Source organism: Heterodontus francisci, chromosome 35, assembly GCF_036365525.1.
Source record: "Heterodontus francisci isolate sHetFra1 chromosome 35, sHetFra1.hap1, whole genome shotgun sequence".
Taxonomy (NCBI): Eukaryota; Metazoa; Chordata; class Chondrichthyes; order Heterodontiformes; family Heterodontidae; genus Heterodontus; species Heterodontus francisci.
Window position 1 is genome coordinate 49,002,479 of NC_090405.1, and position 12,979 is coordinate 49,015,457.

Consider the following 12,979-nt stretch of genomic DNA (forward strand, 5'->3'; position numbering starts at 1 on the left):
CTGAACTCCCTCACATTGCTAGACTCAGACTCCTCCAATCCAGTTCCTCCTGATAAGGACACAGAACTCATGGTTCAAATTTAAATATTTTTCAGAAAGGATGCAAAATTAATAATTTTCTGCCAGTGTTTTTTTATTACGTGTACACAAGATGATTGCTTTTATGATCAGATTGTTTCATTCTACTTCGCTCTTCCTATCATTTCTCGGTGTTAATACTGCTTAAATATCCTTATAGCACAAACTTACTTTTTTCTTTTCTCCCCACCTCACCTGAGGCCACCGACTCACAGTTATGGTTTCATTGGTGCCAGCAGTCCCCTTGTGCCTCACCCATGTGGCCAAATGAGCAGACTATTCAACATGGGAGGCATCATAGCCAAGTATAATATCACCCTCACACGAGGACTGCCATGCACAGTTTTATAGCAGGGACAGCTTAACTGTTAGTGATCAGAAGCAGGACCCCCAGCTAATTTCAGCCCTTCTTGGTGCAGGGGCTCAATGCAGCAGCGCAATGGAAAGCAACTTAATTTCAGCTTGGACTACAGATCAACATTTTTCTTAATTCATTCATGGGATGTGGGAGTCGCTGGCCAGGCCAGCATTTATTGCCCATCCCTAATTGCCCTCGAGAAGGTGGTGGTGAGCTGCCTTCTTGAACCGCTGCAGTCCATGTGGGGTAGGTACAATCACAGTGCTGTTAGGAAGGGAGTTCCAGAATTTTGACCCAGCGACAGTGAAGGAACAGCGATATAGTTCCAAGTCAGGATGGTGTGTGATCTGGAGGGGAAGTTGCAGGTGGTGGTGTTCCCATGCATTTGCTGCCCTTGTCCTTCTAGTGGTAGAGGTCGCAGGTTTGGAAGGTGCTGTTTAAGGAGTCTTGGTGCGTTGCTGCAGTGCGTCTTGTAGATGGTACACACTGCTGCCACTGTGCGCCGGTGGTAGAGGGAGTGAATGTTTGTAGATGGGGTGCCAATCAAGCGGGCTGCTTTGTCCTGGATGGTGTCGAGCTTCTTGAGTGTTGTTGGAGCTGCACCCATCCAGGCAAGTGGAGAGTATTCCATCACACTCCTGACTTGTGCCTTGTAGATGGTGGACAGGCTTTGGGGAGTCAGGAGGTGAGTTACTCGCTGCAGGATTCCTGACCTGCTTTTGTAGCCATGGTATTTATATGGCTACTCCAGTTCAGTTTCTGGTCAATGGTAGCCCCTAGGATGTTGATAGTGGGGGATTCATCGATGGTAATGCCATTGAATGTCAAGGGGAGATGGTTAGATTCTCTCTTGTTGGAGATGGTCATTGCCTGGCACTTGTGTGGTGAGAATGTCACTTGCCACTTATCAGCCCAAGCCTGGATATTGTCTAAGTCTTGCTGCATTACTACACGGACTGCTTCAATATCTGAGGAGTCACGAATGGTGCTGAACATTGTGCAATCAAGTCTCAACTTGAGACTTTCTCGCTCTTGATGGCTCACAATTGCATTAGGTAGCACAATCAACCATTAGGAGTGGTCTCTTAGCAATAAATGTAAAATTAAGATGCTAAACCAATTAACACTGTGGCTTTGTTCTACTTCTTCAGCTACATACACAGCACTTAAGTGCAGGAGAAGCAGAAACTTCAGTTCCTTTCTATAATTCTCAACACACCAAGAAATTCTTAGCATTAACGGCATAGGAACTGTAGGAACTGGCAGCAAGTGTTCTGTTTACCATATAGCATCTTATCCCTTAACCTTTTTGTTTGTACGGTGATTTTAATTTGGGTCTATTTGTCCATTTCTTTCCTAGTTTGTTCCAACTCTTGGTTATTTCCTTTAACAAAAATGACTGCAGCCCATCAAACCCATGAGGAACCATTAACATTGGATTGTTCTCCTTGTGACCTTCACTTCTTCTTCATTCCTTCACTCTTTGTTCTGGTTCTCTAATAAAGGCACTCACCGATCACCTCTACCCAAAACATTAAACTTTCTTTGATGGAGTTAGACCTGTGGTGCATTTCCAGCGTTACCTGTTTTTATTATAGTACATAACCCTAAAGCTAAGCCTTAGCATTAACCAATGGCTGCTTCCAAATGTATGAACTTGCTACGATGCAACCGCTACTCGCAACTGCTTATTTGTTGCTTACACATTAAAGAGCCATGTCTGTTTAAACAGCACTTACTTGGCTTTGAAGGGCGAGTCTGGGATCTGAGCTTTGCCTTCCAGTGAGCTTTCAAACTCTTTACCCCTGCATAGAGTGAACAGAAGAAAGTCATTAAAACATTAACTGCTGTGTCTTATACTAATCTAAAATGGCCAGTATATATTATTCATAGTTACAACACAGAATAAAGCATTTTTCCTTGTCATGTCTCTCACTTCCTTCAAAAACTTCTTAAAATCCTATGTTTTCAACTGCAGTTTCAGGCTAAACTTCTCACCCTTATTGTCCCCATTATTGGTTTTCCCTCATCTGTGAAATGCTCAATGATGCTCTTCTACACAAAAGATGCAAGTTGTTTTAGGATTATGTCACTTATTTCTATTCCATAATTTAAGTACGCGCATCAATTTCATGGTATCTACTTAAAAATGTCTCTTCTGCAGTCCTAGACAAGCAAAACAGCTGATTTTAACCAACATTCCTCAGCTAATCCTGCACTGATTATTGATCATTTTGATACCGTGTACAGGTGTATGTGCACGTAGATGATGATTTGGAGGTTACACGGTCTTAAAACGACAGGGATACTGTCAAAGTGCCAAGGCGAAATGTTACAAGTAGTAAGTGACACTTGCAGGAAGTGTGGGCAATGGGCACTACAGAGGACTTGTAATATATCACAGAAGTAGATCTCTTCCTTTCTAGCTGTGTTGATAATCAGCAACACTCTAAACTTTAACTTCAATTCTTCAGTTATATCTAGCACTGCAAAACTGGGAATCCATTCAGACACCAATTTGCAGTGCTGGACTTCAACAAACTGAAAGAGCAGTTGATGCAGTAATGATGCTGACCCTTTAAATTGCTTAAGTGCCCTCTGTAACTATGGTACAATATATTATCACTAAAGCTGCCAGTGACATCTACTGACAGAGCTTCAATGCTGCAAGAACTTTTTTCATGTAATATCAGGGCTGTCCAGTTTGACCTTTTGATCCATTTTCTGTAGTGTCCACTTGTATCATCATATAGCGCAGTAGATATACACAAATATACACACACACACATACACACACTATAATATATAGACACATCTGAAGAAAGAATACTTCCAGAGACTTAAGACATACCTGGTATCTAAATTTACTTTACCAGAACACAAGTTTTGTAGATACATGGTTTTAAGACTGCCTATTTCCACCTCGAACATTGCCCAACTCCACTCCTGCTTCAGTTCATCTGCGAATGAAACCCTCATCCATGCCTTTGTTACTTATAGACTATGCCAATTCACTCCTGGTAGGCTTCCTACATTCTATCCTCCATAAACTTCAGGTCATCCAGAACACTGCTACCAGCATCCTTACTCATACCCTTCACCTATCACTCCTATTCTCACTGACCTACTTTGGCTCCCGGTTAAGCTACGCTTCAATTTTAAAATTCTTATCCTTGTTTTCAAATACCTCTAAGACCTCTTCCCTTCCTGTCTCTGTACCTCCTCCAACCTCACAACCCTCTGAACTCTCTGCGCTCCTCCAATCCTGGTCTCGAACATCCCAGATTTTAATTCCTCTAGTTTAGGTGGCCATGCTTTCAGCTGCCAAGACTCTAAGCTCTGGAAATCCATCCCGAAACCTCGCCATCTCCCTTTCCTCCTTTAAGATATCCCTCAATACCTACCTCTTTGACCAATCTTTTGGTCACCTACCCTAATATAGTTTCAAGTGGTTCGATGTCAAATGTTGCTTTATAACACTCCTCTGATGTGCCTTGGAACATTTTATTATATTAAAGGCACTATATAAATACAAGTTTCTGTTGCAGTTGTAGGTGTGAAACAAATAGCTTTTTTTAAAACAAGACTAAAGTCCCAGGTGATGGGCAGATGCCCATCATGAAGACAGCACTGAGACTGAAAAGAGTACCAAAGAGTGGCAAAAGACAAGTTAGAATGTTCGAAGGACAGCAGTTTCAGTACTAAAACCCTATGATTGTAGGACAAGCGAAGACCGAAGGAAGGGACTCATTGCATAATTCAGACTCCTCAGAAAGAATGACCAAGAGTAGGAGACAGTGTGATAAGACTTAAATTTGCAAACTTGTGAAGTACTACAGAGCCACGCTTAGGCATTAGAATTTTGCTGTGACTGAAGTTGTTTGTCTAGTAATATTTCAGTTTCCTTTTCATCTATATTTTGTCTTTTTTAAATTATTACACTTCTTCCTGCAGGTGCCAAGTGTAATCATTGCCTTTGCTTAAGATATTAACGTGTGATTTGTCTTGCTTGTTATGAGAACTCATTCATAAGACATGACAAGCCAAGTTAAAAACTAATCATTTTCTGAATTAGTTTCTGACTAATAACGGAAATAATTCAGTTTCAAGTAAAAGCCTGATTGCAGTCCCTATCTAGAACGAGATCATAAATTCAAACAAGAGACCTGATTTACGTTCCTTCACCGCCCACTGCCCACCCCCTCACTTGAAGGTGGTGATTCACACTGGGGTGCAGTTTCATTGGTACAAGCCACTGCCCAGTAGCCAAGTGGCCAATCTTCATATGCGAATCCAGACATTGACTGCCTGTAGGCTGGTCAACTATGGAAGGGCATTACAGCCCAATCCTATCTAATGTCCGCATGTGCGCTTCCCACCCAGAGACACAGCGAGAAGCAGGAGCTGAGATGACTTACTGTACCCCATCTTAGCTCCAGGGGACTAAGGCCAAATGTAACAATCTTAGGACTGAGAGGCACTTTTTGTCTGTGGGTAAGCCAGGCCACAATCTGACTGTTCAGAAAGCAATTTTGGTAAAAGGCTGGGGATAGATTTAAACATTATATCATCTAGGGATTAGTGCAGAGCAGCACCAGGGCAGAAGAACGTACAGAACCTTGCAGAAAATGAACAAAAATGGGGGAGGATTGTGATGAAAAAGAGGGACTGAGCTGATTGAGAAAAAAAAACCTCTCAAACTAGGCCACAACTTGAAGTCAGCCATTTCCAAAATATTATCTTACACTATTACAGCTGAAAGGCAACTAAACAAATGAATAGTTATTTGCCTCAGGAAATTGCACTGTGCTAGCAAATTGATGAATAACCTTCTAGAAGGGATACTGCCAAAAAGGTGGAAGAAAACTTTTTAATTTTTCCCATTAAATTTACAGCCATTGCCTATAAAATGTGTGGACCTGTATCATGTAAGTATCGTACACATTCGTGTAAAAGTCGACCTATGACTTTAGGCCAAAAAATCTTGAACAACTTCTACACCTCGTGTAAAAGTCGATCTCAACTTTCAGAGTGCAGAAAGAACATTCCAATCACGCACTAGTTTACATACACGAACGTTCAGCTAGGAACCCCATATTTTTTCAATGTGGTGCCAAGGAAGAACAACAAATACACAGCGCAGTTTAAACTAAAAGTTACTGCATATGCAGAGAAGGCGAATAATTGTGCAGCAACAAAAGAATTCAAAGTATCAAAAAAGAATGTCAGAGATTGGTTGAAAGCTTTCCACACAGCTCATGAAGATGCCAAAGAATAAAAATTCCTTCAAGGGAAAGCCTAGCAAGTGGCTGCAATTAGATGGTAAAGTTGCAGAATGGGTCAGTGAACATGGCCAGAACAGATACATGGTTTCCCGCACATCCATCCAACTCTATGCCCTGTCTCCATGACTATTATATTATTTTGTTAATGTAAGTTTGAAAATATAGCTCGTGTAAAAGTCGACCCCCACCCATCCCGAATTTTAGCCTCAAAACTTGGTCTCAAAAATTTGACTTTTACATGAGTATATATGGTATCGCTCTTAAAAGTAAAGGGAGATGAAGAATCTTTCCATAAACATGTACCATTTTAAACAGAATGGGTTTACTTCACTGTGGAGGTATTGTGATATAAAATTTGTCACCAGCATGTCATTATAAGGGTGACCTGCTATCTTGATCCTCATTTTAATGATCATCCTATCAAAAAAAGGTGCCATTACCAAATAAAATCCATTGGTAGCTTGCATATCCAAGTCGGAAGGTTGTGGGCTCAAGCCGCATTCTAGGACTTGAGCATCAAACCTAGGCTGACACTTAAGCACCGTACTGAGGGTGTGCTGCACTGTCTTGCAGCGCCATCCTTTGATGAGACTTATAACCAAAGCCTGTTTACGTGGATGTTAAAAGGTCCCACAGCACTATTTGGCAAAGAGTAGGGAACATCTGGTCAATTCTTCTCGCCAATATTCATCCCTCAACCGCCATCAGCAAAAACAGATGAACTTGTCATTCATCATATTGCTGTCTGTGGGATCTTTCTGCATACAAACAGCCACATCTGCCTACATAATAGGTACCGCAATTCAAACTAATTGACTGCACGTGAAGTACATGGTTATACTCCTGAGATATAACATCCTAAATGAATGTATTTTCTTTATATAGCATTTGACAAGAACGCAGTGAAACAAATAAATGTATTTTTTTACAAATTAAGGTTCCATAAGAATCCCAGCTATTTGAAAGGGAGTTTAGCGAGTGTTTAAGGTGGCTCAATGGTCTCTTAAAAAATGTTTTCAAGTCACTCGCAAAGTGCTTTTCCATCAATGGCCACTTGATAACTTCCAAGAAGCACCAGAATTTAAAAAATAAACTTTCACATCTGATTTGCTAATAAACAGTGCAGCAGTTCTAAACAATTATTTGAATTCTGAAGGTATACAGAATTTGAACCACTTGTTTACTTGCAAATGTATGAATTAACGCCAAAGGCTGGTGTGTGGTTCCGGTAAAACAAAATGGTATTCTTTACAAGATGTGGTCACTGTTGCTTAAAAAAAATGTTCAACTGCCTCCATGTTTACATTGGCTAACAGCCACAGCTCCCAAAGATAAGAGGCACCGCTGCTCTGATATTGCCTAGTTTGGCTCCAGCATGCCCAGATCAACAGGTGAAAGCTGTCAACCAATCATCATTTTCACACGGCCTTGTGCTGGAGGGATCCAACAGTGCTACAGTGTAATTTGGTACCAACCCGCTCAGATCAGTAATGCAGAAGAAAGCCCATGCACAATCACTGCACAAATATGTAGACAAAGGGGCGATCCTAAAGGAAGCTAGCAGGACACTGCGACTCATTGCTTCACAGCAGCCATTAGATCCCAAACTCTATTTGAAATATTAACTTTAAAAAAAGTTTGTGAAGGAAGATATTTGCAAGAAAAAAATTGAGACACTGATGATTTTAATGAGTTGAAAAATTGATAAAACCTTGAGGAAAAATTTTGTAAGTCTAAACTTTTACAAAAAGCTTGCAGATAGTAAGATTGGCACTAAAATGCTCAAAGATTGAAAATGCAGATTAATTTTTTTCCCATTGTATTGACATTAGAGTAAAGTGTTGCTAACAAGAGGAGATAAAGAATGCTGCCAGAACAAAGCACTACATATTGACAAATGAGGGAAATCAGAGGATCAGTATGGTTCCGGTATGGTGCTCAGACGAGGCCTTCTTTAGGTCGGGAAAATGAACCCGACCCGAACCACAGCGGACCCGACCCCCACCCGACCCCAACTCTGCCCATCCCTTCACTTACCTTCCTGACACCGCACCTGCAGGAAGCTGCAGCGCGTGCGCGATGACTTCATAGTGACGTCATTCGCTCACTGTGCAGACTCAGTTTCGTCCTGGACTCCCAGCTCAGCTAAGTTTTTTATTTTTAATACCTACCAGCAGAGCACTTACCGTGTGCATCCGGCCCGACCCGACGCAACTCAACCTGGACTCGGCCCGGCCCCACCCGAGCCCAAACGTCGTACCCTGAAGATGGGCCTGGCCCCACCCGAGCCCGACAGATATCGTCGGGTCCCGTCGGGTTCGGGTTGTGTAGCAGGCCTCTAGTGCTCAGTGTTTACAACAACTTGCATTTATTTAGCATCTCCAAAGTAGAAAAGCATTCCAAGGCACTTCATTGAAGTGAAATCAGACAGAAATGATTCATCAAATACACATTTTCCCAACCAATTTGATGATGGTCGAAACATTCATATGGCTAAGCCAAATAAATGAACAGCAAACTAATTCTCTACTTCTGTCTATTTTTGCATTGCAATTCATTTTACCCCGACTGTATAGTTTTCCTGGTAGCATGGTTCCCAGAGTTGGTTTCTCCAACCATGGTGACTTCAACATGACTGTGATCACTCAAGATTTAATAGGGTCAATTTAGGTTTAATCTCCACATCTTTGTTAAAATAAACATAACACTTCTGATTTTTAGGGTTGCTTAAGTAGAGTTGAAAAGATTGTACCCAAATTAATCATTTCCAACAGTAGCAATACTACAAGGCAAATATGACCAATACCCACCCCCACCCCCACCACCTCCTTAAGCCAACATCACTGAAGATACAGAGAAGGGCCCTTGGGGAAAATTAAAACTTATATATGGCATGCATCTAAAAGCTATAACCAATTCAAAGCACTTTTTCCAAGACTGCTTTTCCAATAGCTATTCTGTTGCCATTTTAATGCTTTTAAGAGTGCTGCCTGACTAACATGATAAAAACCCAAAACATTTATTTAAAAAAATTCTTCAGTATATGTAGGACATAATGGTAATTACAAAATAGTCTTTTACTTGTGTAATAAAAATAATATTTTCATTTGGGCGGAACTTTTTCTGTTCAAAAGACAGATCTAACAAAGTTCTCCAGATGTTCTATGTAGAACAGGGAGGTGGGAAATTGTTACAAAGCTATAACCTCTCTGGAAGATTTTAGATAATGTCAAACTGAAAGATTATAAGCAACCTGTGAACTCAAATTCAATTACAAGTCTTCAAAGAGGAAGCCTCACCAACAGAACCGCTTTTGAAAAAAGTTACGAAGAATTAGGATTAATCTGTTTTTCACATTTTTCTTTTGTAAAAACTGTGGACACTGATGACATCACTGCTAGATAGAGATCAAGCACTGAAATAGCCAGATCATTAGACAGCATAAAGCAGCTGAATTAATAATAGTCAAGATGTTAACTCAGGGGCCTTGGGCATTTGCATTATTCAAGATGTGCATACTAATCCGGTTTGCTTGCACTGTTGGGCTTAGTAACCGCTCCATGCCAATAACCTCATGTCATCAGTGTTTGCTGCTTAAGCCGAAATATTCAAGTGAACACAACAAAAACAGGCAGAAAAAATAGGCCGGGTTTTAAAATTAATCATGGCTTCATTTGTTAAGACAGTTATGCCTTGTGCACTACACACTGTGGGGCATCAATATGCAGATCAGTGTGATGCTGAATTAACTTGTCCTATGCTAATGAGTCTTGATGCTGTGAGAAAGCTGAAAGCAAAACTCAAACCACTCCTGCACTTCAGGAGTTCACCGGATGACAGTCACATGGTTCTTGCTAAGCATAAGCAACCCAATCTATAGGGATCCAAGAAGATTGGAAACGCAAGAAAACGTGGGGTCAAAGAATCAGCCATAGAAGAAAAGTCTCTTTTGTTGCAGCAGATCGAGGAGTCTCTCTCGAATTTGCATTAAAACTGAGCAGGCATAGAAAGACAGACACTTCTATGAAACAAAATAAAAAGGGAAGTCGTCTGTGGAAGTCACTCTCCTTAGACAAGAAAAAAAAAGGTAAACTAAAAGCACTTTTGGATTCCATCCTACAAGGAGGGAAGAAATTGCAGGCAGAGTTATTCCGCATATGTGCGTCCTGGCTTGAAATCAGGATTGCTCTTTTGGCAGATGTTCTGCAGGCTGAGGGTACAAGAGGGGAGATTCATGGGAGGGAGGGAGGAACTGGTAGTACTGCTGTCAAGATAGTCTAAGAGCAGCAGATTTATGGAACCAACTACCAGTAAAAAGTTAGTTCTTTTAAAACAGAGCTGAATAAGTATTTGTTCGAGGACAAGACTGAAGATCTTTACAAAACATCAGAGTTTATGCACTGTTGTGAACATCTAAAATTTAGGCTTGTAAGCATGAGTTGTATAGTTAAATTAATATTCTGCCTAATATTCTAAGAGTTCTGCCTCTTTGCTCTTGGGGGTTGAAGAGAAGTTTCAGAACATTATCGACTGAAGAGGTTTTCTTGTGATTGGTTACCTTCCTCAAGATAGGTTGAATAAAGGTGAGGTAGAACAATCAGCCAAACTGTACACAGCAACGTGAAGGGAACCAGTTTTTCCAGTCTATTCTCATTCCATATTTTTCTTTGTTCCAACTTGTTCCTGCTGTATTATATGTTCAGTGAAAATTCCAGGCTTTCTTGGTACTTACCTAAACTTTCTAAGAGGCAAGGACATTCACATTTCTTTCACACACGTTAAAGGGAAACAAGAATATAGTACAATAAAGGATAAAATAAAAACAGGTAAGCTTCTCGGACAGCAGTACAAGGAATGCTGAATAGTGTGGAACAGCTGACTTCTGGATGAGATTTTAAATCAAAGCCTATTTAGATAGATATTAAAGATTCCTTGGCACTAATTGGCATAGAGCAGGTAGCACCTGATGACTTTTTCTGGCCAATATTCCTCTCTCGACCAATACTACCAAACATTGGGTAACTGAGTAATACAGATAGGAAAAGCCCACAGGTTCAATATCTGTGTGTGCTGAACTCAGCCAGAGTGGCAGTAAGAGCATTATAATTCACCTCAACACCACAGAATTAAAGGGGGGGGCATGGTGCAGGGGGGAGAAGATTGGCTAAGGATGTGATTCCTGATCACTTTCTCCTGGATGCGGGCTTCTGGTATCAGCAAGAACAGAATTATGCTTCCTTACATAAAAGCAAAATACTGCGGATGCTGGAAATCTGAAACAAAAACAAGAAATGCTGGAATCACTCAGCAGGTCTGGCAGCATCTGTGGAAAGAGAAGCAGTTCACAAACTCTGCAGGACCGACAGCGATGAAGATGGGAAAATATGCTAACAGCCCCGTAAGGTTATATTTGTTCATGTCTAATAATTTTACCATGGTTTCGGGTCAGTGACCCTTCTTCGGAACTGACAAATATTAGAAAAGTCACAGATTATAAGCAAGTGAGGTGGGGGTGGGGCAAGAGATAACAAAGGAGAAGGTGCAGATTGGACCAGGCCACATAGCTGACCAAAAGGTCACTGAGCAAAGGCAAACAATATGTTAATGGTGTGTTGAAAGACAAAGCATTAGTACAGATTAGGTGTGAATACACTGAATATTGAACAGCAGCAAGTGCAAACCTGAAAAAAAACCTGAAAAAAACAGTGGGTAAGCAGATCCTCCTTCCGCTTCACTTCCCTCTGACCCCACCCCTTCTGATCTGACCCCTTGTTGTGTATTCACTATACCCTCTGACCTCCCCCTCTCTGATGCTGAGCGTTCTGTACTCAGCAAAGGTCTCCGTTTTATCCCCTTACGCCCCCACCTCAATGAATTTCGCGCTCGGCACGACGTTGAGCTCTTCTTCCGTCGCCTCCGCCTCCGGGCTCACTTCTTCGACCAGGAGTCCTCCCCCCGACCAGCAGACCCATTCACCCGCCTCCAGCATTCTCCCTCTACCTGGACCCCTCCCCCTGGCCTCTTACCCGCTCTTGATCTCTTCATCGAAAACTGGCGGCGAGACATTGGTCGTCTCAATTTCTCTGCCCCCCTCACTCACTCTAACCTGTCCCCCTCTGAACTTGAGGCACTCCGTTCTCTCAGGTCTAACCCCGACATGGTCATCAAACCTGCAGACAAGGGACATTTTCAGTGGCATTGATTACAGGATTTTGTTTTCTTCAGGTGGAAATGGAACAAGAAGGGTCACTGACCCGAAACGTTAACTCTGCTTCTCTTTCCACAGATGCTGCCAGACCTGCTGAGTGATTCCAGCATTTCTTGTTTATGCTTCCTTACACCCTGATGTCCAACAGCCAGTCAACAACTAATGTCTAAACACATGCATACAGAATGACACTTGCACAAGGTGCGAGAGGGTGGCTGGTGCCTATGAAAATGTAGTGAACAAGGGTCAATGCCTTCTGGAGATAAAGAGGAAAGAAAACTGGCAAGAAAAAAAACGAGAGGGAAGGGGAGAAAAAGTGTTAAAATACACAGACGCCTTGAGAATTCAGTGAGTTAAATTAGAGGATGTAAATCTCGACTTGGTCTGCACAGTTTCCACTGCCCTCTCGGTCAGCGAAACCTCTGATTAAGGCGAATAGATTGGCATCAGTCTGTTTGCCAAATGGCCATCAGCCAGAAAGATTAGCTAGATTGCGCACCATGCTGTTCCTGTCAGGCTGCCCACACTTAAAAGATGCAGAGTAATACATCACTACACCAGGCTTGTTTATATTAAGAGTTCAAGTCTATTACAAACAAAAACCTCGAACCCCCTATATGAATCCTCCTGATTAGACTGAACATGTGGGGCGTTTTATTTCAACTGGATGTTCATCTCAAAGTCAAACTACAAATCGGTCATACATTGTGTTTTCAGAGATTTCCCCTCGTTCCAGACTAAGGACCAGTTCTATCGGCACAGGAAGTTCTTTGATACCTCGTCCAAGTGGCCATTCATCATGTGTTAGTCTACACAACACGCAACAGCAGACTATTCTACCATGAAGGGCAACACTGCCTGTTCATCTACACATGCACTTCAAGGGCCCCTGATCATTATTTGGTGAGCTCAGCTGGAAGCTGAGAGTCTCACAATGATCAGGTGCAGGAATCTGGGACTCATGGGTGCCGAGGTGATTGCAGCTCTCAATCCATTCTCCCAGCTGAGATAAACCAACCTGGCACGAATCAGGACCATATCTGTACTCAT

At 41.8% G+C, this 12,979-nt stretch overlaps 1 protein-coding gene across 3 annotated transcripts in view; it reads right to left on the minus strand.

Moving 5' to 3' along the window:
• The window catches only part of scaper (S-phase cyclin A-associated protein in the ER), a 384,847-nt gene that overhangs the window by 201,256 nt on the left and 170,612 nt on the right, over window positions 1-12,979 (minus strand). For all 3 annotated transcript variants that reach the window (XM_068015512.1, XM_068015509.1, XM_068015510.1), the window contains exon 21: window positions 2,176-2,241. In XM_068015512.1, coding sequence (XP_067871613.1) covers window positions 2,176-2,241 — 66 coding nt within the window. The remainder of the gene's footprint in view (window positions 1-2,175; window positions 2,242-12,979) is intronic.